General features: G+C 39.6%; 3 protein-coding genes and 1 non-coding gene across 11 annotated transcripts; 1 reads left to right on the top strand and 3 right to left on the bottom strand.

Moving 5' to 3' along the window:
- The first annotated feature begins 97 nt into the window (after positions 1-97).
- LOC124430824 lies at positions 98-1,442 on the top strand. Of its 2 annotated transcripts, XM_046977929.1 has the most exons (4): positions 98-391; positions 456-644; positions 705-877; positions 950-1,442. In XM_046977929.1, the coding sequence occupies exons 1-4, from the start codon at positions 389-391 to the stop codon at positions 1,176-1,178; spliced, it is 594 nt and encodes a 197-aa protein (XP_046833885.1). In that variant the 5' UTR covers positions 98-388; the 3' UTR covers positions 1,179-1,442. The 2 variants fall into 2 exon arrangements, with proteins under 2 accessions (XP_046833885.1, XP_046833884.1); XM_046977928.1 differs by having other exon boundaries at positions 98-644.
- On the bottom strand, positions 1,320-14,002 carry LOC124430814 (cytosolic endo-beta-N-acetylglucosaminidase-like). Of its 7 annotated transcripts, none has more exons than XM_046977907.1 (10): positions 13,864-14,002; positions 13,529-13,697; positions 12,862-13,380; positions 12,326-12,778; positions 12,071-12,245; positions 11,736-11,954; positions 11,188-11,510; positions 10,936-11,121; positions 10,745-10,854; positions 4,700-4,960 (listed from the first exon to the last, which is right to left on the bottom strand). In XM_046977907.1, exons 3-10 carry the CDS (start codon positions 13,110-13,112, stop codon positions 4,866-4,868), a joined length of 1,812 nt encoding a protein of 603 aa, XP_046833863.1. In that variant the 5' UTR covers positions 13,113-13,380; positions 13,529-13,697; positions 13,864-14,002; the 3' UTR covers positions 4,700-4,865. The 7 variants fall into 7 exon arrangements, with proteins under 7 accessions (XP_046833866.1, XP_046833867.1, XP_046833868.1 ...); XM_046977906.1 differs by having other exon boundaries at positions 13,765-13,898; XM_046977909.1 differs by lacking the exon at positions 13,864-14,002 and having other exon boundaries at positions 12,326-12,573; positions 12,643-12,778; positions 13,529-13,776.
- LOC124430822 lies at positions 13,919-27,490 on the bottom strand. The gene is made up of 4 exons (XM_046977923.1): positions 26,891-27,490; positions 21,225-21,373; positions 17,665-17,962; positions 13,919-17,260 (listed from the first exon to the last, which is right to left on the bottom strand). The coding sequence occupies exons 1-4, from the start codon at positions 26,949-26,951 to the stop codon at positions 17,046-17,048; spliced, it is 723 nt and encodes a 240-aa protein (XP_046833879.1). The 5' UTR covers positions 26,952-27,490; the 3' UTR covers positions 13,919-17,045.
- On the bottom strand, positions 20,864-20,981 carry Trnal-caa. The gene is made up of 2 exons: positions 20,944-20,981; positions 20,864-20,908 (listed from the first exon to the last, which is right to left on the bottom strand). It is a non-coding gene; the product is annotated as a tRNA-Leu (tRNA).
- Positions 27,491-27,908: the final 418 nt, after the last annotated feature.

Raw genomic sequence — 27,908 nt, 5'->3', positions numbered from 1 at the left:
CAAGAAATAACGAAATGAGTGGTGCGTTATCGTCGAACGATCGCGGATTAAAAAGTTGTCCTCGAAGATCGTAAAAAAACGACCGTTACTTACTTAAAACGATGGAATTCGGGGAAAGACGCCTAGGGGACAAATTTCCATGTTGTTCCGAAAAAAGTCGGTCCGTTGTTTCCTCGACTTTGGTACGCTTCGAATTAACATCGTTCTTTTTTTAATTTTTTTTTCCTTTCTTTCTTAACCTGCTGTCCCTTTGTCCAACGATTTACGTACAACAAATTTGAACGTTCTATCGTCTATTCTTCCCCTCGCCCTTGCTTTCGGCCCCAACCACAACCGACCACAGAGAGTGCCATCTACGAGGAAAAGTCTCGCGGAACAACTCGAACCCATGGTAAACAGACTAATATATGTCCTTATATATCACCACCAAAGGGGTGATATCTTTGATCGTACAGATTGACGTTACCGGCATACGGGAAGTTATCCAACGAGTTCGTTGCGGCAATATAAGAAACACGGCGGAATTTGTCTTCAACATTATGCATCGCGTGAAGGACGGTGGAAGAGGAGCAGTTCTTCAAGAAATTTTTGAAAAGAACTTGCAGTATTTTCGTGAGATAGTGGAAGATACCATTGACCGACGGGTAAATTATTATTTACTCTATACTCTTACAGGCTACTTTAATATTAATTAACACTCATAGATACAGGACGAAGTCGACGTGATGACTCATGCGCAAAATGACATCAAAGAAAAATTTCAAACGTTGTCGGAAACGATGGCTCGTAGAATAACGAAAATCAAGAAACGTCTTTATGAGATCTCGCCTGACTTTGATTGGTTGAACGATGGGAAAGACAGGAAGAAACTTTCGATGTTAATTATCAGAGTAAATCGATTAATCACCGTTTTAATTATCGTTTGACGTTTACGTTTTTCGTTATTTAGAAGGGTCACCAGACGGAGGAACAGCCCGGTGCAAGGGAAAAACTCCTTCACCAAGTTTTCATACGAGGACAATGGTTGGAGAAAGAGTTGTCGCGTTTACAGGAAGAAAACGCCAAGCTTAGAATTTATTTGGAAAAATTTCGGTGTTTGGCGGAGGAAAGAAGGGCACATGAATTACACGTGCCGCGGATCTTGCAAACGGAGAGAGAAAATCTCGACAAAGAATTGAACGAGCAGCGTAAAATTTACAAACGAAACTTGTCCATCATCGACGACCTTTACATCGATTATCGGAGATGCGCTAATTCCGAAAGTAATTGTGCGATTCTTCAACGCGAACATTTCTAATTGTATATCAACTTTTGCAAGGTCCCTCTTAAAAACTTTTTATATTTTTTATTACATTTACTAACAACTTTCTACATGTTGACATATGTTGACGTATAAATATAAAAGTCCGCGCATGCTTCCTGCGTATGCGCGAGTAATAATATATTTTATCAATATATTTTATTCGATTATTATTATCATTATTATTATTATTATTGTTATTATTATTATTATTATTACTATTGCTATGAACGTATATATATATATATATATATATATATATATATATATATATATACACACGAGAGAGTCGTAGGAAACTACAAACCCATCTTAAGAAGAAGGAATATCTGTACAAATAACTAGAAAACTAATATAAAGTTTCGTCGAGTCGAGCAACCGACAGAATCGAATTGGAGCGCATCGTTCGTTTCTTTGTCGTAGAAATACAAGTTGTTTGAAAATTAATATCTATCGAGATCGTTTGATATTAACAACCGGGAGCCGAAAGCTACGAACGACTGCGATCGAATTAAAAAAACAAAAAAAAAAACAAAAGAGTCTCTAAAAGATTGCAGTCTGCAATCGCCTTCTGTATGCTCGATGACTATATATCGAAAGGATAAGATTATTTGGTTGATTCTAGACAGACTTAACGAAGGGCGGATGTTAAAAAGCATCCGCTGGAATCCTTATCGCTGGTAATTTGTCTTTCTAAAGGACGCGCGAAGAAAGGAGTAGAAAATTGAAACGAGTAGTGCCGAATTGGTATAACGTTTCACGTATTCTTCGCAACGCCGACCTCGCTGCCATGATGACTCGAAGCTTTGGACTTTCTATCTGGATCCATTGCGATGGAGATAAATTCCTCGGAAATTTTTTTGTCCAAACCAGTGTAGGTCTGAGCCAAGTCAACTTGATCTTCGCTGATCGAGGATATTCTTTTGAATTCACTTTTCCCTTCTGACGGTCGTTTTCTATCGACGTTGTCCTCCTGTCCCGGTTGACCCTGACGCTTGTTGTGCTTTAGCCGAATCTATGGGACAAAAGATGCGTCTTTGTATAAACACGCCTCGATTCTTGATACACATGCATTTAAAGCAACTTTAGTAAAATTAACCATTTGCGATGGCGGTCGTTGAGCATAAGGCACGTGCGATATTACAGAGATTGGTCGATAAGGCGCTGGTGGTATAGGAATAGCCGTTGCGGAGATAAATCCTCCTGGATACTTTCCTGGTGCTGCACCGGGTATCCCCCCGTAGGGTGACTACGATGATAAAAATATAAAAAGGAAATGAATGAAGGCTCAAACGCGATAACATTGAAATAATTCAGGATTATTCGTTAGAAAGAGTGTGCGTATTGGACCAAGCGAAAAGAATCGTCGGAGAAGATGAAGTACAAAATGTAGGTGCCGAAATAGCCGGAGGCTCTTGCGGCAAGAATTTCCCTTGCGCGTCAATCGACGTCCGCCGAACTTTCTAGTTTTACTCGTGTCAATGACCTAGACCCTTTCCAAAGTAACTCGACCGACTATCGTATACTTGTAACTTTTGATGAGGAAAGACTTACGCGAATCAAGGGATGATGAACCGGCATCATCGGCTGAACGACATAGATCGGTTGATTCTTGGGTACGTGATTTTGTGCGACAACCCACTGTTGGACCATATTACGAGTCTTCAATCGACCATCTACACAACCAATATCGTCCGCTTGATTCGATCTCAGACAGCTACAGAGTTTCGGCGTTAAGGTCAGACATATGTAGCCCGAGATAAGGAGTTCTGCGACGCTGCCGATCAGCAGACCGATGCTGGCTAATAGACCGGCCCAACCACCTTCTATTTCCAGCACGTTGTTCTCTTCGCCCTGGTGAAAAAAAAAGAAAGATCCCTTCTTATAAATACATACAAATTAATAGATATCGCTAAAAGTATTAAAATAACTAGGATGAAGCTCCGTTCATAATCTCTCTCTCTCTCTCTGCCATTTTGTTTCGAGCTGCCATTTTGTGGTCAGACTAGCGAGACTATCTCTGAAATTCCATAATGGTGCTTCATGACCGCATTTCAGCCTTGGCATTGATAACTTTCTCCGACGATAGTCTCCTTTGCGAGTATAAGCCGACGGTTCGAAGTAACCAACTCGCGAGTTACTCGGCAATCGGGACGAAAGATGGAAGAGGGGAAAAGGAGGTCATCGATAAGGGCTCGGCTCCAACGTTATAATCGATACAACTCGATTGACTCGACGAAAAGAGATACTAAAAGGCTAAGTTTTTAAAAGAAATAACGATCCTTACGGGAAGCGTCAAGAGGGTCACTTCCGGAGTCCTTTGGGAGTCCCTGACGACCGCCGTCAGGGCCGTGATGGCAGCCATGTTGGATAGCGCCAGGGCTACCAAGCTAGAGGCCAAATGAGCCGTCGAAAATCCAGAATTCGTCCTTCCGGATGAACTCGCCAAAGCTGCTACCACACCGAGCGCACCGGCTACCAAAGCACCTGTACCTGCCCATAATCCTGCACCTGATCCTCCTAAGGAGGCGCCGTGGACCAATACCAAGACACCGAAGACGACTAGGACGATACCTGATGGAATGTACGGCGTCGAACGAATTCTTTCTTTCTTTCTTTCTTTCTTTCAAAGAGTTTCTTTTTTCCTTTCTTCCTTTACGAACGAAGAAATGACAACGAGACTGCCTCTTTCGTCACCGACAAACTAAAGATATTCATTTTGACAAATCACCGACGGACTCGTGGCACTTTTCAATTTTTCACGGTTTGCAGATCTTACGGATTCTAATGGATCTTACGATTATAACTTTCTAAGTGAAATGTTTTCACTTTTATATGCCATTTTCTATATGCGCACACGTCGGTTCTTTCTAATGAATTTTTTTTTCTTTCTTTTTTTTCTACTCTATTTAAGATCGGCAGCATCGTATGGAAAAACTTCGTGCGTGTTATGAAAATATGGATATTTTCTTTTCTATCATCAAGACGGTAATCAGTGCGTCATTGAATTAACTTAGATCGTAAAGATCTTAAGAAGATACGCCGATAAAACTCCGACACATATCTTTAATTAGTCAGACGGCGATTCTTCGAGAAAACTTACCGAGCAATAATTGTCCGCAGGACGTGAACATTAAAAGATTGGAATCGTCCCTGGTCTCCGCTTTACCTAATCTCGGTCCGTTCTCGTCGCGTTGTTCTTGCCTCTGATGTTGTTTCTCTTGTTGTTTCTGATGTTTCTCCGATATCAATATCTCTTTGGAGTGCTTCGACTCCATACAACTTTCTGGCTTCGAGCCTACATTGCTAGAGTCCTTCGATTCGTTCGAATCGTTCGAATCCTGACTCCTGACGGTCGAATCCAAGGCCATCGTTGCGTTATTCATCTTCTCCTTCATTTTGTTCCACCTAAATCTTATTCGATCTTTCGGCTCCCTTCGGATCTCGACCTTTAAGATTATCTTTTATCTTCTCGTTTACATATTACACGCGATGATAGCGATTAGCAGCAATTCGATTCTATAGGTCGTTCCAGGCCCGATCTTATTCTTATATCAATGTTATATTACTCCTTCCTATGTTTCTGGCTTCCTCGGGAAAGGTCAATAGACACGGTGTAGTCGCTGATCCGGTTGGCACAGTCCGCTGACTCGCAACGATCTGTAAATTAAGCAAAACAAGAAGTGTGTCGATTCTCATTTACGAATCCTAAATTACGACTTTATTTATCATTTCCGACGAAGAAGAAATTCCGCAAATACGAAACATACTCTAACTTTGTGTCCCTTTCTTTGTGATCTAATTCGAAATCGTACGATGCTAACGACGGATCATTATTAACAGGGATCATTTTCAATGAGAATCGCGCGAAGAAGAGCGACCGTTCTGACGTACCGCGGCGAATACCGGGATAGCTATCTATCGTTGCTCCGAGATATTTGGGATGAAGAATTTCAAATCAAGATTGATCTTCGCCGTTCAAAAGTCGTTTTCGAAGAAGAGGATCGTTTAATGTCGCGCGATATTCAAGGGCACTTTTCCACAATGGAACACTTTTCCAAATGGAACACGAGCACTCGGACGATTATTGATGGGGTGGAAGATTAATGATGAGTTGGAGGAGTTCGTGGGGGAAGGGGTATGGGAGAGGGGGGAGGGAAGAAAACCGAGGGAAAAATGTTTGGAGAAGGCGAACGTCAAAGTCGACCGGTCGATCTCACGTCCGTACTGTGACTGGAACGTTTAGAGGCAACACGGAGGAATCGCGAGTGTTGTACCAACTTGTCTCTCTCCCTTTCTCTCTCTCTCTCTCTCTCTCTCTCTCTCTCTCTCTCTCTCTCTCTCTCTCTCTCTCATTCTTTCTCTTTTCCCTTCCTCTTTCCATCCCGCTTTCCCGCTCACCGTACACCGTACGACGCCGTCTTCGTTCACCTTTCCCTCCTTTTCAACCTGCCTCGGCGAGATTTTATATTCGTGAGCCACGCGGTTATCCTTGTCCACGCTTGCCATTGTAATGCGAATTCTCGTCGACGATGTCTTTGATCCAGAATCTATTCACCCAACAGATCGCTAGACGTTTGCCCAGAGAGCTTTATAACAATTCTCAAGTGCTTGAGAGAATCGTTGGCTTTTTTTCTACGTGCAAATTCGTCGAAAGAAACGTGTATGCCTGAAATCATCTGAGGAAATTTCGGATTAAATCTGCAAATACATTTGTTCATCCCATGGAAAACGTTAGGCGGGTTCTCGCGCGTAACAGGTTGCAGAGCCGAACACGGTTGGGCTCGCTCGAGCGATGCCTTTACTTCTCGCAATTAGCCCGCGTACGTCTAATAAGTTTTCTTCTGGCGAATAAAAGCCATAACATGCTCGCGTCGCCTTGCGTTTACTCGGGAGCAAAGTCGGAGAGCATATCTCCCGTTTGCCGGCTCGCGAACCGCGAAGCCAGCCGCGGCGAATTCAAACTTTTTCTCTACTTATTCTTCTCTTATGCTACCTCTTCCACACGTACGTATGTGCGCGTATAGCTGACAATGAACACAGCTGGCTGCTAGGATCTATGAATTCCTTCGAACCGGCCACCGATGATGAACGCCAAGAAAGAGAAGAATATCCGTACGTGCATTTCTCTTCGTGACTGTTTAGAAGAATAAAGTCGGACAAGAGAGCTTGCCAAAGAGATTATTAGATTGAATTTCTGTTAAATTTGCACATGAAAAAAGGGAAGAAATACGTGAGTACTCGAATCAACGCCTATTCGCGTATTGCTCTTTTTTTCTTTTTTTCTTTTTTTTTTCCAGCGAATATCAAAGAGGGCAAAAACATCATTACCGTCTACCCGGCGGTAGACGGCGATGCTCGGTGAGCGAGATGAAGTCTTTGCGCGCAAACTCCGAGAGCTTCCAGAGGTTTCTCCGCCTTTCTAAACCGACTTACACGAGAGAAATGCGCGAGTCCAACGGTGGGAGGGGGAGGGGGAGAGAAAGAAAGAGAGAGAGAGAGGTCAAACATCCTGACGCTTGTGAATCCTTCGTCCCGAGTTTGCGCGCAAAACTTTAAATTATCCATGAGAATTCAAACGACGTCATTTATCGAAAACGTTTCCAGGAGAAGCAAAGGATACTGAACAATTTCTCCTTGATTTTTCGAAATTCTCGCAAAAGAACGAACCAAAGCGAGACAAATTCGTCGTAAATTCATGGCTGAGAAAGGAAAGGAGAATTCAGATGCATAGGAGCGAAAGTTTCCTCATGATTCGCTATTTTTTTGCGGACCTAGCGAGCCCGCTTACCACTCGGTGGTAAGGAAAGTGCCGATCGTTAGAAACCGACGGACGTGGGAAATGAAACGCGAGCCAGGCGAGGGTTCAAAGCGCGAATCACCGATCCATCGAGCGAGTCCTACAACAACGTTGCTCCAAGGAGAATTGTTCTCTGCGGTTGGAGCGCATTCCACGGAGATGAAATAATCTGACCTTTTCTTAAAGCAATAACCGATTGTTTTTTAACCAAGCTTCACATCCCGCTATCCCGTTTCTACTTCCTATCGTTCCTTTCGAGCGCAAATCGCTTTCAGGAAGCTTTAGTTAAATCCTAAATCGATGAAATTATTCAAAATTTGAATAAGATGGTAAAACCGTCGTGGAACATTGCCTAAGCGTTGCGTCTACGAGCGGGAAGGGGGGAGAAGAAGAAGAAAAGGTAATTAGCCTGCGCCTAACGGTAATTTAAAATTTAATATGCATTGTCTTTTTGACGCACTGCCAAGAAATTCGCAGCCCAAGAGAAGAGGCACGGATTGTGTCGACGCGACGAATCATCGACAAGAAAATCTCCGTTCGAATCGATATAATAAAAGATGCAAATGTTATTTGCGGCAACGCACGCGGGAAAATATATGAAGCGTGATAGATCGGACAGGAAATACCAAAGGCGTATTACCAGTTGGCCGAGGGAAGCAGATAATTGGAAGGGAAACTTCTCGTTGGGCAGCGGTCGCATTAGAGCGACACGGAGCGCGAAGTTGATATCACTCGATCGGTGCTTTCGATATTATTTCCCCTGGCATCCGATAATCGGGCAACTTTGTTTAAACTGGTCTCGCTTCGTTTCGCCTCTTGCGCGATATCCGGCGCAATATTTTATATCAAGACTTTCGACGACGAGGCATCGATCGACGATGACGGTAAAGGACGTCTATCCGAGTCGCGATATTCATTCCACTTGAACGTTCCACTCGGCTCGATTATTTCGTCATAAAGCAAGAGGAGAGTGCCGATTCGAGTTTCCTCGGATATAAGTATTTATTATAAATCCACGTGCCTATATAGTAATAGGTACATTGCTATCCCTCGACCACGTAGTTAGACGTAAGCGAGCAAAGTCGCGCGCGGACTTGAAAATCGAATTACCTCACGGCTTTTTTTCCGACGCCAGGAAGGAGCCAGCGGAAGGTGACTCTATTGGAGCAGAAAACTGTGGCACTGTCACGAACCTCATAAGCTTTAATGGCCGAAAAAGTTTTATGCGGCCTACTCTTTTATATTTCCTCTTCGAACGGACAAGGTGAAAGTCCTCCTACAATGTGATTTAATAAATTCCACCTAATGGAGCGGATTCGAAGTACGACCTTGAAATTGTAAAATTCCTTTTTCTATCAATATAGGAGTATTCACACAGTTAAAAAGACTATTCGTACACCTAATGCGATTAAGATTTCGCCAACCTTAATCTTTCGAAGGAAAGTAGTGAATTTTTTGTTTAACAAACGACGGCAAACTTTCTAACTTAATAAACTCGTTTTCTGCATCTTTTTTCTTAGAAAACCACCGACCGCGAAAGACGAAAGAAGAGTCGAAAGATACAAATGATTCTTACCGCGGCCGTTTCTAATTCACGAGCGCGCGCGTGACGGAAATGACTTAAATGACAGAGAAGGGCGAAGAGAAACGTCACGGAAAGTCGAGGAGTTACGTTAACCACCGACGGAATTTCACCGTCGGATTTACTTTCGATATCGATTCGTCGCGTCTATACAGGTGTGCTAAGATCTCGATGATCGGGGATCGAGGAAAAGAAATATCTTAAAAAGGAAGTAAATTTCGAAAAGATTACCGAAGCGAGCGAGAGAGTATCAATGGAGGAAGCCCCGATCGGAACGGTTAAGAGAGTAGGCCAACGAACTGACCGGTGCGCAAGACCAACGAACCAACCGCGTATGGATTGCGTACGTTTGCATTCCATTGCGACGTTCCTACGAGCGACGTATCTCGTCATCGCTTCGCGAAAGTAAAACGTGACTCTGTGACGATAGGAGGAGCCGTCGTCGATTACGCTCGTAACCCGATTCACCAACGGCTCGCTTCGAGAAAGAGAGCTTTCTTCTCAAAATCAAAAAGGAACGTTGTTGGCCGTCCGACCGGAACGATCTAGAAAGATAGATTCTAGATAATATAGAGGTGCAAGATCGAGTTTAGAGAAAAATTCAGGAATGTAATGGCTCGTTAGAGTCGATCGAACGAGTAGTAAATGCTTCCTCGTCCGCTAACTCGACTTTTCTCTCTCCCTCTTTATCGGCACTTCAACCACCTTCGTCCTTGTCTCTATATCGTAAAACACCCAACCGGCTCGCCTTGGGCAAGCAGGAAAACACATCATCCTATACACACGAAACGGAATCTCTTATCGTTACACCCTATGGCTTATCTCTTATAGGTCACACGGACGAGTCGTTTCATTCAAAACGATTTCACGTAATTTACTCCATTGGAAAATAATTTGTCTTTACATTTTCCTGCCGCTGGAATGACGATATAATATACATATATATATATGCATATACATATATATATATATATATATATATATATATATATATATATATATATGTTGCCTACGTTGAAAAGTAAAAGGTAAAAGGTAGGACGAGTTCTTAGCGATCGACGCAATCGTAAATGTACGCTTTTACGTACGATTCTCGTCTAATGACAACGGCTCGCGAATCGAAATAGGCGCAAAGTTTGCGCGCAAGCGAGGATAGCAACGGTGCCGCGCGAAAACTCGAGCAAACGCGACTGTAGGAATATCAATGAGTCCCCGCGCCGCCTTGAAAACTCTCGAATTACGGCCCAGGACGGATCTCTCTTGCGACAGGTACTAACGTAATTCGGGTCGGCCCGGTCACCTCTAGAATCTCAACGAATCGTTAACGTTCTTTCCCTACGATCAAATCTACGTTTTAATACGCTTAAGAATGTTTCCTCTTCCTTCCTCGAACGTAGACTTTAAATGACGAAGCAACGTTCAATTGGTACGTTCAACCAAAGGAGAAACGAAAAATGCGGTATAATTTATGCACTTAACCGACTCTTCTCCTCGTACAACGAGTTTCGCAAGGCTTCCCTGTTGCAACGTTTAATTGCGCTTGCCTAAGTAATAAAACGAATACTCCCGCCGCAAAGTATGCGCGCCTTTTGGAGTGCTTTTGGAGTGTTTTTCGGCTTTGTCTCCTACTGAAAAAAGGGAGAAAAAAAAAAAAAAAAAAAAAAAAAAAAACCTTCGAGATGGAAATGGGATGTAAAATTCGTTGCAAAATGAAAGGACTTGAAGAAAAAGGCTCTTCCAATTAGAAAGATTCTAGTCGAGTTAGCCGCTGTACGCGGGTCGTATTTATATGCACGTACGCGTATTGTGTCTGTTTGGCGGGTAGTAGTACGGTCGCGAGTAGTACCGTTCGTTTCGCGTAGGCGCCACACCTATGTTTCCCGTAAACAAGCGTAAGCGAATACGATATTGTAATGCGGCTAATAAGATAGAGTTGAATGAACCCGTACAAATTTGAAATCGAACCTTGAGAGTAAACGTCAAGCGTGTTTTTTCTTAAAGATATAGAGAAAAAACCTACACGTAGAAGCATCTCTCGCCGTAAACTCGCCGTAAAACTCACCGTATCGACGATGCTTCCCTTCCAAAACGATCTCCCCCAAATAACAACTACTCTCTTTGGAGAACTTTATTCCGATTTCGTTCACGGTCTTCATGTCGGTCAGGTAGACGCTGAAAGTAGTAAAGCAATAGTCGGCGGAAATATCATTAATAGATTGTTAAAAGAGCCATTATTTTCTTAGCGAAACTCACCACTTTCTCCAACCTGCATTCAACTCGAACGTCTCGTACGGCAGGATGATCTTCAAGCCCGAATCATTGGCCAATAACAAAACAGGTTCGTCAATTATCGAACTAATTCCCGAGCTAATTTCTTCTGCTTTGTAAACGACGGATCCTTGAATATTTCGATCAAACTCGACGTATATTAAGAATAATCTGTTAATTTTATGAAATCATGTACATCTCGGTGGATCTAAGATCGACGGAATAAAAATACTTTACCTATGATATTCGTCGGGATTTTTTGTTATCAGTTTAAGACAGCCTCCGCCCTCGTACGAATATACGTTGGAAAATTCGAAATAATTCACGTTCGTAGGTAATGATTTTGGTTGAAAACTCACGACATTGCCCAAGAACCGAACGTAACACTTTTCGGTTTCGTACACGTAAAGAGCTTCTTTCTTCGAAGAGCTTTTGCTGTCATCGATAGGTTTTTCTTCTGTGTAGCTCAAAATTTTCAAAAGTGGCACGGGCACCGAAATTTGCACTTTTTGCATGGACAAGTTATAGAACGGCTTCTCGTCGAATACTTCGGATTGCGTCTAGTAAAAAATTAACAAAATTAAATAAAATTATAGAAGTTATTTAAGGAGGGAGAGAGAAAGATAGATAGATAGATAGATAGATAGATAGATAGATAGATAGATAGATAGATAGATAGATAGATAGATAGATAGATAGATAGATAGATAGATAGATAGATAGATAGATAGAGAGAGAGAGAGAGAGAGAGAGAGAGAGAGAGACTAGGTTATGTTTTTACTTACTACACCACGACGATAATAGACCGAGCCACTGCCACGACAAAAGGACGTGTTAAATCTTTCATTGTCATAGATCGGAATATGAACATATAAGAAAGGAAAAAGTTGGGCCCAAAACATGTCCTCCAATTGTCCGAACGTTTTGGGTCCGAAATATTCATGCGTCCAACCTGGAGCAAAGATGGCAACCGATAGATTCCGTTTACGTATCCTTTCGAGTGCCTTAAAAAGATATATATATATAATAATATCCTCTCTAATACATCTTCCCTTATTTATGTACTTTTATTTAAATAAAAAAAGAAACGAAAATTGCTTTATATCGGTAGATAATTTACATGAGCAGAATTGTAACCGCCACCACCAGGACATCCTCTGCCCCAAACGTCCAAGCCCACGTAAACGTCCTTTACGTCTCGTTTGAGATCTATCGCGAGAATACAACTATTGATTAATTCCGAGTCTGACCAATTGTAATTTAAAAATATTCCATCGCAACCTAGAAAGAAGTCCCTGCGATAAAGGATAACTTGATGTAACACTCCCTAAGGCACACATAATCCTATGCAATATCATAATTAAGACGATATTACTTATTTTTCTCGTTAAGCTCATTCTGCCACTTCAATTCTCCCGTGTTGATTACACTGTCGTACCATATTATTTCAGAGCCAATAATTTCCTTATGAATATGATCGCTCAAATATTTAACAAAGTAGACGAGATTATTAATCCCATCCGGTTTAATACTATTTTCAACATTGAGCAGCCAACCGTCGAATTTATAAAATTTTGCTATTTGAACAAGGGCATTGGCAAAACGTTTTACTGTTTCTTCAGACTGCAAAATCAGATTCCAAATAACTTCGCCGTCGGCGTGTTCCGTAATTACCGTACCCAACACTTTTACCCCGTGGCTATGAGCTGCATTGATCCATCCATAAGGTGGAATGGTTACAAAATAGTGGCTGAAATAAACGAACGTATCTATGACGCTCCAGTGATAAAATAGATACTCCTCGTTTGAATTGGAACCGTTTATAAATCTGCAATGAATATTAAGGAAGGGCATATTAGATCTATTATAATTAAAAATATAATGAGATAATTGAAAATTTTGCCGTCTTACCTATCTTCGAGGTAACCACCTTTCATATCGTGACAAAGCAACGTCCTTGGCACTTTATCTTTTCCAACTTTGGTTAATCTCGATCCAGAGTAATGTAACTCGAGCCCTAGATGAACGTATTCAGTCGACTCTCTTAAAGGTGTCGTTTTTGGCCATGTTATCAAATTTTCCAGACCTTTGTACAATTCTGTAAGATTACGGAATGGGAAGGATTCCTGATTCCTGTTACCGTCCATCTCTGTGCTCTGCATTCTTCTACGGCGTAATGCCTTTTGCCATACTTTGCCTTTTGTCTACTTTATACTTCTCTCTATCTAGGTTGAAGTTATATTCCGGTGTACTTGAATCACCGGAAAAATTTTTTCAACAACTTGATTGTACACTGATCTGATGCTGATAACTCGTTAAAACAAATGAAATATTTGCATAGTTCGAGTCGAGTCCTTATCTAACGGCTGCAAACCTTTCACGTTATCGCGTATATGTATAATCACGTGAATTAAAAGGAAACCGATGTCACTGTAACATAACGAACGGTACAAAGAGGTTATGTCGTCGTCACGTGCTAGGGAAATTTCCAATGAAACGCATGCGTGTAAGGAAATGATAAGAGCAAAACAAGCATTTGTGTGTGTATATATATATATATTATGTTTGATTTTCTAACCGTTTCAACGACATTTCAATGCGTTATTGAATCGCATGCGTCCTGCATAACCTGATAACAACACTTCGTAACGATTACTGCACATTGCCGATAAACTCGTTAACCGCACTCCTTCCTAATCCGCTTGCACTTTGTTTTCTGCATGTACATAGATATGTATACGTACACACTGCGTGAAAAGAAAAATGTATAAAACATAAAATGGCATGTATCCTGGAGGATAATAAAAAATTTACCGGCAATCAATTTCGTCATTAGCGTCACTAGCTCCATCTCGTAAAATATTAATTTTCATATTGATAAGATCGATCGAAATGAAAAACGAAAGTACTTACGTTTCTTGCGAGTAATACAAGAAGAGGAATGCGAGAGTTTAATAAGAAAAAAGTCTTGATCGTAAGATCCTCCTTTATTCGAATAACAATCGTTTTTGAGAGGACAGAAGATCCCCACGAACGTTAAGGTGGACATAACTGTGTGTGGGATAGTTGGAAGACGTTACGAGATCGTTACTTAAATATAAAAAACTAACGGAAAATCAATGCGCGATATCATTCTTCGTTCCTTGATGATGGTCCCGTGGCACGTCACCGCAACTAAATTATATTACAAATCTATCTACTACTTTGTCTTTCCCTTTCCTTTCCATCCTTTGAATCCTCATGCTTATTCTCATCGATTCTTTATGGAGGAAGAAATATGGATTGTCTAAAATCCGTAGTAGGCGTTTACAACGAACTAACCTTTCCTCGATCACGATACGGAAGAAAGTCGTGTCGATAATAACGATTAAAAAGGCAAAGAGTGTTAGGGATAACGCGAAGCATCATGTTATCTTAAAGTTATCTAAAAGATAATCGAATAAAAATATCTTAATAACAATCAAAATTGTTGCATGCGTGGATCTATGTAAGTTAATTCGTTGATTCTGTACAATTCGAACGAGAATATTTTGGTTGGTGGTCCTATTGAATACAGAGTTTTTTTTCGTTTTTTTTTTTTTTTTGTTTTTTCTCGTTACTCGTAGTACACTACTACGTTACTAAGTTCTTTCCAACGACCCTGATGAAAGATCGGCCCTTTTCAAAAGTATTATAAACTCTTAGACAAAGTTATCTTTTGCGTGTATATATCACATTGGAATCTACCTAATAATACGACTACCTATAGATAATGTTCTCTCCCGTCGTTCCTAAATATATTACGTAATTATAGCCCCTTTTCTAGCCATTTTCTTTCATAATTAGCTTCTCCAACGCATAGTCTGCTAACTTTTCATAGGATTAACCGTATCCATGTATGGAAGCGCATACATATGAGATACAGACGTGCACATAAACGTATATGTAGACGTGCGCTCAGAAGAACATTTTCTGTACCTTGCAACCATTGAAAGTTTTAACAAGCGATTCCTTGCTTTTAAATAATCTTTACGGAATAGGGACTGTTTAATAGTAATCCTTAACATGGTCAATTGAAACTGCACTGGACTGGTCAAATGAAATATCCTAAGAACGCATTTGTAAAAAGTATGCGACATCCAAATTCTATCAAACTGATCTACGTCTATTTATTCGCAAGTATATATACATACATTTTTATACCTACGTATATATATATATATATATATATATATATATATATATTATACACGTATGTATGTGTGTATAGGTATATTTATATTACATACACGTATGTATGTGTGTATAGGTCGTTATCTTAATATTTGGTTCCTTGTATAATGGGTATGTGTTCTATCATATGTATATATGTATGTTCTATGTATGGATTTATATGTATGTATATACACAGGGTGTCCCTAAAATATATTGAAATTGTAGTCACTTGTAAACGACAACAAGAAGAATAGCTTCGCTACTTGAGAGAATTTAGAAAATGCTTCTATATACGAGCATAGATTATTGTATTTTGTAAACAATAAACGTTATATAGCAAAGACTTTTACAAAGTTTCAACGAATCGTATTTAAGCACAATTTGACGATTTAAAAATGTGAAATTATTAGCACCAAAATTATTACACGCGTATATTAACAGATCGCACCATGATACATAATATAATCTCATTGTACGAAACGATGGTTATAATCTAAAGTTGAACTGATAACTATGCTTTTTATATTCGTTAATAAAAGAGAAAGATGGAAGAACAAAGGAAGATCAAAGTTCCTGCATCAATTGGTAACGCGTGGAGTATTTTAACGCATAAATAAGATAAAAGGCTACTATCATTGGCATTGAAAAATATCAGATCAAAATATAGAACTGAAATAAAATGCATATATAAAAATAGATAATACTGCTTCGTTGGACTTAAGTGTATATAATATATAGCCTTCTGTGTACCTTAATTCAATTATTCAATATTTTTTTACACTCATCCCGGGCAAGGGAAATACGATATAGTTAAATTTATCGCGTGATCTATGATTATGACTAGAATATGAATAGGATATGATGATTTTGAATACAACTAAGATATAGTCTAAGATATGTCTAGACTAGAAAATGTCTAAAGATATATGACGATCTGAATAGTAGATAAAGACAAATGCGTAATCCATAAAGATGAGAGTCGTGTCAACTTTTTTTCTCACTTGGCTACTTGATGAAATTCATTCTTGATTAATATCGCGTAGGCCGATTTCCTACATTGTTTTCTTCTCCTTTTTTTTTTCTTCTTTTTCTTATTACGTTCATAGGCCGTTCCCTACAGAAGATATTTTCCTATTTGGTCAGGAAAAATCCCTCGAAAAATCACTAAACATACCGAAAATTTCGCAAATTTTGGAAAGAGAAAAGCTCTTTCCGTGCGAAGTAACGGAACACATTTCTTCGTTCGTGCCGTTTTCGGTGTTCTTTTAAAAAATTTTTACTACGACGTCTTCCATTGACTTTGCAAAACATTTTTCGCGATTTGTTCTTCCCAAAGGAAATATTAGGATATGATCGACTAAAAATAATAATAATAGGCGATTGAATATCGTGGATATCGAGAAAGGAGATCGATACAATAATCTCACTTGATCGTTTTTAGAAAAGTTTACGCTAGGTGTTACTAAAAAAAGCAAAGAAAAAAAAAGAAAAAAAAAAGAAATTATCTTTCAGGTAAATCAATAAATGGAAGAAATGGAAAGGCACGTTCTCAATTAAGAGAGAAGGCGCCGATTTATCGATTAGTTTCCTAACTTGACTTGCACGTCTCGCGGTGATCCATATGTGATCTATTGCGAACGCAAACTATTCTAAATTAGAAGAAGATATAAGATCGTTGTTTCGTTTTGTTTTGTTTTTTCTTTCTTTTCAAAAGGAATCGTTGCTTCGAGAACGACGAAATGTATACGAGTAATGAATCCGTTGAAAAAGTTGGCGAACGACGTTTGTAAAAGAACGAGCAGAGTCATCACTAGATTAGACGGTTCTCGAAAAAAGAAAAACGAAAAGGGAAAAGGGAAAGGAAAAGGAAAAGGATGAGAAAAGGGAAAAGAAGAAGCTTATTAAAATCCCTCGTCGATCCCTCGATCTCGTGCCAAATCGAAGAGCTCAAAATCAGCGCCTGGTGGTTCGGGTATATCCGGTGCGACCGGTATCTCAGGCCTTAGAGGTACGCAATCCCGAGGAGAACACTCAACCCGACCCTCTGAGCCGCAGCTGCATTCGACGCAGTTTCCGGTCGAATGCGGCAGTACTTCGCCCTCTCGATACTCCCTACCTGCAATCAGAGAGAAAGAGAGAGAGAGAGAGAGAGAGAGAGAGAGAGAGAGAGAGAGAGAGAGAGAGAAAGAGAGAGAGGAAAGGCGTCTTTGGTGCGTTTCCTCGCCCACTTGATTCCTTTTCGCCAAGAGCCGCGACCAACGCGGAAGAGAGAAACTTAACGAGCTTATTCTCTCTTTTTCGAAAAGAAGAAAAGAGTTTTTTTAGCGGTAAATGCATCTTTTAAAAGGACGTTCAACGTATTTTACCTATATTCAAGAGGAAAAGTACGTTAACGTGCCATCCGAATTTTCGTTTTAAAATCGTAATATTCGTCGATGAATTATTATCGATCGATCTAATTCGATATCGCCATTTCTCTTATAAGACATTCTTTTAAAGAAAATAATAATTCATAAGTACCCATGACGAGGCACGTTGTTGGAGCAGACGGCGTAGTCGAGTACGTCGAGTTGATCTCAACGCGTCCTTGTGATTGCCCGACGAGAGCTTCCTCGACAAGATGATCACCGGAAGCTTCAGAACTATCGGCAGTGTCCGTGCTCACTTCCAACATGGGAGTATAATTACTTCCTAAAGTCGTCGATAACGACGAGGCAGAACCCATTGAAGAGTCGGTACTCGGATTATAATTTTGCCACCAACAATAAACCTCGCCGGCGACGCAGAGGCAATGAGAGTTGATGTCGTATGACGGAATCTGAAAACGGCAAAAGATATTCTTTCATTTATTCATTGTTCTATCATTTTTCTTTTTTCTTCTTCTGTGCTTTCATTTTTTTAATTATTTTTTCCTTTTCCTTTTGTAATAAACGTCAATTGCAAGGTATCGAACGGTCGGCATCGGCCGCTCACTCTCTCGCGATCACGCAAAAAAATCGTTGGAATTGGAAAACTCGACTCAAGTTTTCGCATTGGCGACCAAGAAACCCGATTTACCATTGACACAGTCTCACGAAATGCGATTATTCCGGTCGTGAAATAAAATTTCCAATTATCCTTATTATTTCATTTCGCGATCTTCACATTAACGTCATTTTCACATTGAAAATTCTCTAATGCGAGCTCGCAATAGTCATATACTCATCCTTGAATGTATTATACCCCTTGCAACATTTGAAAGGTAACATTTCTGCGTTACGAAACCCGCGTAATATCGGTGGTAACGGTAAACGGTAAATTCGTCAACGTTCAAAAGCATTCCATCGTACGACGTTAGATAATTAACGATTCGCAATTAAAGCGAATAGAAATTTTTCACGCGTAATCCGATTTCTAGGTTGCTATTTACATATGCTATACGAGGATATCGAATAAATTCCCTGCTCCTTGTTTTAAGAGAAATGGAGAAGCGGAAAAAAAGATTGTGAATAAAACGCGTTTCGATGATAACCGGTAAGCCGGCTAGAAAAGCTTAACGTTAAATGGCATTGGCGTCGTGACACTCTTAAAGACTTTGCTTTAAGAGGAAGAAGAAAAGAAAAGAAAAGAAAACGGTAGTATCTTGTGGCAGGATATACGAGCGCCATTTCTGGGGAGCTTTCGACCTCCTTTCGCGCGCGCGGCGAAATTTGCTGCGTTACTAATTGGACGCGGGAGTGCAAGGCGATATTACCGTCTCTGCCGTCATATTCTCTGTTGCACAGAGATGCAACGTTTTACATTATATAATTTCTTTTTACGAATACATCTATTTTCGCAAATCGTCGAACATTTTTTTGGCAAAAGAGATCGATCAAATTTTGCCTCGAAATTTGATCGAACGTTACGTACTTCGTTTATCTTGTCTCCTATAACGATGGGAACGTTGCATCTGACCTATCCGACTCACGAGCAATCACCGTACAGGCAGAGAATAGGCCTAGTACCGCTCGAAGCATCATCAAGTATGCTCTAAACCATGTCATTAAACGATTAGAAATACGAGTAGAAAGATAATAAAGATGAATATAATGTGGGGACCATCTCGACTGGATGGAAAGAACGCGTACTGGAACGTAAAATATGGCTATCGATAGGATAGATATGTTATACTGTATTTTTTTAAAAGAAAAAGTAAAAAAAAGGAAGAGGAAAGTAGGCCGTTGGAAGGAGGAGAAGGGAAAAATGATAAAAAAGTGGAAGATGTTTTTCGTACTTTCTACAAGTAAGTGTATTTCTTTGGATTTGTTCGTAGCCGACGTAGATATAACATGTTTCGTCCACTTTTCGATATTGCGAGCCAGTCGAAGGCTCTCAGTCGAAAGAAGTTACTTCTCTTCGAAGTAAGCCGAGAAACAAACTCGATTGAAGCCTTGGAATCTCTTTCTTCGAGTTTAGGACACACTCTGAACGTGTTATAGTCGTCATGTCCAAACTTTTCGAGCTTATTTCACTTGGCCATTGTTAAAGAATTATCGCGTATATGGGCGTACGGAGAGACGGTGAGAGAACAGACAAAAGTCCAACGAGTAAAATCCTAAAGAATAAAAAGGAGTTTCATGAATAAAACATAAGGCAAAGCGTGACGCTGGAGTTACGTTATTAACCGAAAGATTATTGTTTTTTGCCGCTTTATGTACATACGTAAAACCGAGATATTACAATTCTCGCGTGACCTCATTTCGCCGGCATATATCGTGTATACCGTGTTTGCATTAAAATGGCATTGTTTGCTGAAGCAGATTACAGGCAGGGAGGAGGGCCGGCATTCGCAAATAAATGTTAATGAATTTTCATGCTACGTATGAACGACGACGATATATCGTTGATCGCTAAAGATTAAATTAATTAACGTCTATTTAAAATCTGCCAAAAATAAGATAATGCGGATTTTTACTCGCGTTATATTAATCGAATTACGTGAAAATTTTCGTTCAAAGACGAACCACACACACATATGGTTGCAAGTTAATTTATTACGTTACTAGATCCATTACCAAAGATCCACGTCGGTATTTTCCGATAAGGGTATGTGTGTACATTCTATTTCAATTAGTAGCGACTACGGGGATTACTTCTAGCCCGGCTATTTACGTATGCGTACTACGTGCGTGCGTGTCTATAGGTAGAGCAGTATATACGCAGGAGTGCACGATCCGAAAGCACACACGGATTTTCACCAAAATCCTGCATTATTACTCTCGAGACGCATGTGTCTCGATCGACATAAAAGCTTCTGATAGTCGAGAGAGAGAACATTATTTCTATTTATTATTCGTCAAAGTCCGGTAGCTTCGAATTTTGCCATTGGCAGAATTTATTAGATACGAAGAGATCATCACTTTCGCAATGTTCGTTGACGGACGATCGAAGCCTTTTATTTTTCATCTTTCCAAACTCGTACTCTACATATATGTATGAGAAAATAATATTTAATCGATTTCATCCGATCAAACAGATCGTGCAAAGAATAAAAAATAAATCGATAAGGATTTACAGATGCAAGGGATCCAAGAGAAAAGCTTAACTCTCCTCTGCGTTATCTTTCATTTTTTAAAATATATGAATAATTGATGGAAAAAAAATAAAAAAATAAAAAAAAATTATATTCGCCGAAATACGATATATTGCGTCGATAAAGAATAGAGAATAAAATGTAAAAAAAAAGAAAAAAAAATTTTGTCAGAAGTGGGATTCGAACCCACGCCCTCAGAGAGGACCAGAAGCCTCGAACCCGCGTCGAACGGGTAAGGTATCAACCTTGAGTCTGGCGCCTTAGACCGCTCGGCCATCCTGACATGTTGAAGACGTCTTCTATATTATGTTTCATTACCTGATTTTCTTAACCGATCGCACCGAATAATTTTATATTTTTTTTACTTTTATCTTTCTTAAAGAAGAAAACGCTTCGAATAAAGTTTAACGATTAGTTTTTCTTTGCGAATTAAGTAAATGTTCGATAAATTAATTCATCGAAAAGACAAATGAGAAAACGTTAATGGTATCGCGGGACGAATTGTTATTAAAAATTAGATCGATACCGTTTGACTGTGCGAATAGGCATTCCCATCGACGATACATTTCTTCAAATAAGGCTCCTCTGTAGTGATCTCGCTGGCGGAACCATCATCTCTAACTGCGATGTCGACTTCTCCGAGAAGAACCTGGCCGGAGTTACTTCTGCCGGACACTGGAACGAGAAACAATGATAAAATCTTTCTTGCCGCGATAATTCGCGATCGATAGGTTAAGGCGAGAATAGAAGAAAGAGAGAAATATAACGATAAATAATAAATATATTGATCAATAATAATTTCTTTTCGTTTGACGCGTAATTTGCGCGGGCGCGCATACACACGCACATATTCTCACGTGGCTTAGAAAAGGAGACGACTTTGGATAGATGCGCGCGTTCCTTCGCTCGCGTGTCGCGCGTTCGGAGTGAGAGAACAGACGAAGGATCGTCGCATCGATCTGTGCTGCCAACTCTATCCCTGTCGTCTAGCTTCAGTGAAAGACGGAAAAGAGAGAGAGAGAGAAAAAGAAAGAGAAAGAGAGAGGGCAGCTACATATGTACTACTTATTCCGATGTTACTCTCGTGAATATAACGCTTACACTGGCTTTCGATTCGACTCGAAACGTACGTAGATAAATTACATTGGCAAAAACGTATCTACTACTTATTTAATTTTTTTTAGCTTGAATGTAAAGTCATACAAAGAGAATTCAAAATGGCGCTTTCGATATGGCGGACGTCTTGATAGAAAGTTCACAATCGTTATAATATTACGTGCAAAGAACGTATCCTTTTATTCAACGATACAACGGGTAAAGAGACGTCATGGCATTTGTACGAATATACGTATATGCGCGTTTTCACAATAACCGTATCGGTATAACTGGTGGACCGTATATCGAAACGATGCCATTCGTAAAAATTGTTGCATATTATTCTCTATTAATTAATAAGATTCCTCGAATATTCGATATAACCTATATCTATTAAGTACCTGATAAAAAGTAACAATGATATTCTGTATCCAGAGGCGAAAAATTGTCATTTAAATTTCAATCTATCGAACGAAGAAGATAGTTTCTCTTAGTTTATTTGCACGCTTAATTAACGAATTCACATTTGTTTTTTACCCTAGTGAAATATTATTAAAATTGTTATCTCTTCATAACGCTACTTTTTAATTACTCATTTATCCAAAGATCTCTCCTTTAAACTGCCTCATTAATATTTGTATTAGACATAAATTGCCCACTCAACGTGTCAAACAATATCCATAAACTTTCGATAAATTTCTTCGACTTTTAATGTCTCCTCTTCGTTTTTCCTTTCTTTTTTTTATTTTTTTATTTTTTTTTTATAAACTTTCGGTCTGCAAATTTATCTTTGAAAGAAAATTCATTAACTCTTCCTATAAATTCTTCACAACTTCCAAACGCGACTTTTAATAACTTTCAAATTCAACGAGGAAGAATCGCAAGCAAAGAGACGACGAGATTTTCCCATTACATCTCTCTACTTTTAAGTAAAATGGCTCATTCGATGAGTGGTCAGAGAGAGAGAGAGAGAAAGAGAGACGGACGAATTGACGATGTATTTACGAGTATCGGAAATATTGGTGAATTGTTCAATGAATGCATAGGATGGAAACAATTTTGAATAATACAGAGAAATCGACGTCAAGATCCACAATGAAAGGAAACGATGCTGGTCGACAATGAAAGGTAGCATTAGGTAGAAACAGAAAGAGGATAGATAAAGAGAGGAAGAGAGAGGTGTTCGCAACAATGGCCGTTGCTAGTAAATATCGATCAGCTAGGAGATCTGTCAAGCTCATGGCCAAGCATATCGTCGTCTGCGAACGGTGTTGCTCTAGTACGTGCGACCCGTTTAATCAGGACACCTAACTTTTGATATTTATCGTTGACGAGCAACACCGGTAAACGTCCATCATACGTGACTTCATTGCTTTTCCTCATTTATTATTCTTTACGCATATAAACGATATTGATGATAACCGTATATTGGCAACCGCTATCGATCGATTGATGCCAAGCTTTTTGAGATCAATCGAGTGCCTGTTTGAGTTTTTCACGAATGCTTTTTATATCTTTCTTTCTCTCTCAAGTCACGAATGAACCGATTTATTTCTTCCTTCTTTTATCTTTTCCTTTCGTCTTCTTTTATATCGTCGTCGTTTCTATTTAGATATGTTGTGTAGATAAATGTGTATTTGCAAATCGAGTGAAACACAAATCCTTTGGACAAATAATGAATAAAATTGATGAATATTATTCAAAATATATATGGTAGAAAATGGTAGTTCTCTACGTTATTTCAGAGTCATTTCGGCGCGTATATACAACTAACGCGTAAGTGCATATCTGTATAGAAAACGACGGGTAGCACCTGGGGCATCCAGAAGCCTAATTAAAAATGCTTCCGTCACGAACCGCCGAAGAGAGACAAAAGGAACTTGGAAATTACATGTAACACGAAGAATTCCTTGCGAAGAACTTCAAGTACTGGGACAAGTCGAAAGGATGACAATTAACAAATTTAAACGTTTATTTTCTCTCTCTCTCTCTCTCTCTCTCTCTCTCTCTCTCCCTCTCTCTTTCATGTTTTTTTGAAATTTCTTTTATAACATCCCCGCGAGTATGGCTTTCCCATTTCTCAAGTTCGTTACTTTTCGAATGTATTTTAAAATGTATGTCAGAAAGGAATCGAATCTATGGGAGCGTGACATTCTAGATTCCTATTGTTCCCTCAGGAACGGTGAATACAGGAAAAGGACTATCCATTTAACGGGCGAGATTTAATTAACAATGATGAGCGAGTATCTCACGCTAGCTATTGGATAATTCAAATTATTGTGGAATCTCCTGTTATGTATAAAATTCCAAAGGAAAAACGGGATAAAGTTATCATTAGAAATAAATAGAAAATAAACGTAACAAAAGTAATATTTGGATATTTTAGTTCTTCATTAGTTAGTCGTATATACGAGGGACGTTCTATCATTTCTAATTCTAATTTTGTAATTATAATTTTGTTCGCCTCAACATGTTGAACGTGTATATATCTACCATCGTACGTAATACCTATTTATGTATATGCGTTTACGCGATCATTTTCGTCGACGTTTGTAAACATTCTCTCGGCTTTTCCGACGAACATACAATTCACCTGATAATTTTTTCAAAGTCAGTCTTTGTTCAGACTTTTTTCGACTCTTGAATAATTTACGTGATACCTTGTCGTTCCTGTGACGTGTTTATAACGAGGAGAACGAAAGATCGTAAAAGGAACGTTCGCAGCCCCATTGAAACCACTTTCCCGATTGGTTGATATCCCGTATGGTGCAGGCCTTGATAGCCAATCACGCGGCCAAACCGCGGACTTCATTTGTTTTGCGGTACAGCGTGCTATCCAATTTTCCACGCGTAACAACTACCCGTATATACGTATATACGAATGTATATAGTACGTAAACATATATTTCTCGCTTCGCTCGAACGAAGACCCCATTATTCCTCTTGGTTCTTCGGTGCGCGAGACGTAAAACGTATGTCAAACTACCTTTTCACCGTCCAAACCAATTCATTTTCTAATTTCTACATTGCGAAGAATACACGAGTTTAGTTGGTTAAACTTGCGTTCGCGATGGAAAATTTACCCGCGTTCAAAAGTTGTAATTATCTCGAATATTTTAATGAACTGCACCGAAATGTTTTATTTTATCGACAAATATATAAACGATATATATATATATATATATATATATATATATATATATGATTTCTTCGACGATATTAATTTAATTGCTTTCTCTTATTTTGATTTTTGCTTTCGAGAGATCAAAGATAAGATAGAATATTAAAAGCTTTCGAATTTTCATTTTCTATCCGGGGATGTATACTCTTCCCTTCGTATTTGCGGGAGAGAGAGAGAGCGAGCAGGTGAAACGGCGAGGAAATAACTAATCCGCAAATCCTCTTGGCTAAGCATCCGTCTACGTGAAAGAGATTCTCCTAGATTTCTATCGTCTCGATCGTCACCGTGGCTTATGGTATTCAAGAAAATTCCCAGAACGTAATAGCTTTGAGTATTATCTCTTTTTCATTGACAGATCATATTACGTATCGTGGAAAAGTAATCAGACAGAACGAAAGACTGGATTCGTTGCTTATTGGATATTAACGATTAAATCTAGAAAAGATTTCAAAGGGATAAGGGGAGATATTATTTATCGCCGACAAATATTCATAGCGAATTAAAAACGATTATTCGCGAAAGGAGAAAAGTTGGCGGAAAGTTTGAGCAATTTGCTTAATCGATTTCTCTTTCGCGAAAGAAACGTTGTATGTTGCTTGTACGATTCAATTTTATTTCGTTAAAATCGATTCCTACGCGAACAGCGTCGTCGTCGGAGACGGTGAGAAAAAAGCGGGAAAATTATCAGACAGATAAACGCGTAATTATTTCGGTGTCATTCAAGTACCACGAGGCTTTGCGGTTGTACGATGTTTGCTCTTGCTTTACGAGTGGATAGTACACACGAGCAAATCGAGATCGGTAGCATCAGGATCGATTTCAATACTTTTCGTTAGTTTAAAAGTCAATCGTAAAAATTCGCATACGTTTTTCGATAGAAAAATGGTCGATTCCGCAGGAAACAAGTCTTTCAAAACGGGTTAACTTTAATCGAATCTGTCCGCGAGAATTAGCGGCCTGTGCTTGTAGCTGTGAAGCGGCACGACCCAATTTCGTAATTAAAGCGAGCATTAAGTACATCCCCTCGACCTTCTGTCAGCACGTTCCTTTCGAATCCTTCCGAGGAGCGAAATCGTTCGGGATAAGCCCGTATAGGCGTATCGAAGCTGGCCTGATCGAGCGAAAGGGGGGCAAACGACTCTGACTTCCGTTTGCTTCGAATTCATTCCGAGATTTAACATTCTGCGCATAAACGATACCAAAGTAAGGAAAAACGAAAAAGTAGAAAAAGCGAAATTGAATTACATCGCGGAAGAGAGAGGGTAAGAAGTATAGGCGAATGTTAGAAAAAGAGGTTGGTTGCGTTTCCGGAAAATATGAGGCCGAGGAATTTTCATTGTGAGCTGCGAATTTTTTTTTCTTCCCCTCCCTCTCTCGTTCGCGCTCGAATATTTCCTTCCGCCGCTTAATATCGCGTCGCGGCACCCGGTGTCCATAAAAGACTATTTTTTCTACGGTACAAAAGTCGCACGGTCTATTTAACGACGTTAACGAGATTGCATTCCAGGATATCGTAGAGGGATACTTAGAACTTTATTCGCGCCCGTACAAAGGAGAAATTACGCAGAAAGATTTTCTTCGTGTCAATAGGTCAATCGACACGAATAAACCAGGTAAATACGTAATTACTTAACTCTATACGTTAACAAGAATTTATGTGCGTGATAATAAAAGACTCGTATAAGAGCATGCCGTAAAGTTTTGATTTGTGTTCAATGTAACATTGTGTATACAGGTGTCCCATTTAACTCGTCTACCATAAACATTGTTTTTGATGATATAGGAGTACTCGTGTCTCGCAATAGAGAATAGAGCGTTGCATCGATATGGAACATATCTAAGAAGGTGTCTGTATATGTGCGTAGGGACGAACGCGTTATACTCACCGAGCTCGTTTAACAACGTTGTAAACTTACTTGCGTGAGAACGTTGGAAAAGTAGATAAAGGACGAGGACGATAACTCGTGACGCAGTCATTTTGCGATTTTCCTTCTTTCCTTCCTTCCTTCTTATTCTTAGAATGTATCTCTTTCGAACGAAAACAATGACTTGTTGGCATTAAAATCGTGGTAGGAGAATGAGCACGAGTCGCGAAGCACGTTGATCGATATCTCACATTGAATATTTGTCTTACAAGGAATCGCTAGTCCTTCCTTCTTCGCGGCGTAAACAGGAAGGAGGAAAAGGATATGAAAATCGAACGATAACTCTCGACGAATGCGTTCTACATGCGAGCTCTCTCTCTCTCTCTCTCTCTCTCTCTCTCTCTCTCTCTCTCTCTCTCTCTCTCTCTCTCTCTCTGTATCACTCGTTTCTCTTCGATCGTGATCGTTGGTCACTTTAGAATTCTAATTCACCGAGAGCAACGGCGGAGAAAGTAGATTGAAATTCTCACGATCGGGCCGATCGTCGCATCCTTGCGTTGTCTCTCATCGAGGAGAAGAACGAGCAAGCACGACTTAGCCACCCCTGACGTAATTCCGACTGTCGACTGTCAAGTGGACCGAAGAACTGAAACAGCACAGGGAAGTGAAACGAGAGTTACGCATGCGCTACGATAAACCAATCGAAAGGGCGCGGTTTAAACCACCCCGTTTGAAAAAACGAGCTCGATCCTTCGAAAATTGATTAAAAGGTTATTTGCACCTCGACTATTTCATCACGATCGATTAATATCTTCTCTAGCATCATATCTTTATTTATCGTTGGGATGAATTTTTTTTGCATTTGAATTTGTCAAATGCATAGGCCATTCGCGTTCTTTTCCCCAAAGCCGCACATTACATATATATATATACATTACAGCTGCATTTTCGCTACCATCTTTTGCGAAAAGTTGATATATATATAATATCTCGGATTGCTTATGGGATAAACGAAAATATGTTTCTCTGTGAACAAAGTGATAAATCTTTATTTGTTAGTTAATGCTTA

The sequence above is a fragment of the Vespa crabro genome, chromosome 19, assembly GCF_910589235.1.
Source record: "Vespa crabro chromosome 19, iyVesCrab1.2, whole genome shotgun sequence".
Lineage (NCBI taxonomy): Eukaryota > Metazoa > Arthropoda > Insecta > Hymenoptera > Vespidae > Vespa > Vespa crabro.
The sequence above is the reverse complement of the archived record's forward strand: the minus strand, read 5'-3'. Positions and strand labels throughout refer to the sequence as shown.

What these genes read in the sequence shown, in the direction of transcription:
- LOC124430824 (XM_046977928.1), top strand. Translation starts at nt 408, where the DNA reads ATGTCCTTATATATCACCACCAAAGGGGTGATATCTTTGATCGTACAG. An exon ending in AAGATACCATTGACCGACGG is followed by an intron (nt 645 to 704) that starts GTAAATTATTAT and finishes TAACACTCATAG; the next exon opens with ATACAGGACGAAGTCGACGT. An exon ending in GACAGGAAGAAACTTTCGAT is followed by an intron (nt 878 to 949) that starts GTTAATTATCAG and finishes TTCGTTATTTAG; the next exon opens with AAGGGTCACCAGACGGAGGA.
- LOC124430814 (XM_046977907.1), bottom strand. Translation starts at nt 13,112, where the DNA reads ATGCAGAGCACAGAGATGGACGGTAACAGGAATCAGGAATCCTTCCCA. An exon ending in GCGGTTACAATTCTGCTCAT is followed by an intron (nt 11,955 to 12,070) that starts GTAAATTATCTA and finishes TATCTTTTTAAG; the next exon opens with GCACTCGAAAGGATACGTAA. An exon ending in AATGCAGGTTGGAGAAAGTG is followed by an intron (nt 10,855 to 10,935) that starts GTGAGTTTCGCT and finishes TACTACTTTCAG; the next exon opens with CGTCTACCTGACCGACATGA.
- LOC124430822 (XM_046977923.1), bottom strand. Translation starts at nt 26,951, where the DNA reads ATGACTGCGTCACGAGTTATCGTCCTCGTCCTTTATCTACTTTTCCAA. An exon ending in TTTCCAACGTTCTCACGCAA is followed by an intron (nt 21,374 to 26,890) that starts GTAAGTTTACAA and finishes TTCTCGTTCCAG; the next exon opens with TGTCCGGCAGAAGTAACTCC. An exon ending in CCTATTCGCACAGTCAAACG is followed by an intron (nt 17,963 to 21,224) that starts GTATCGATCTAA and finishes TGCCGTTTTCAG; the next exon opens with ATTCCGTCATACGACATCAA.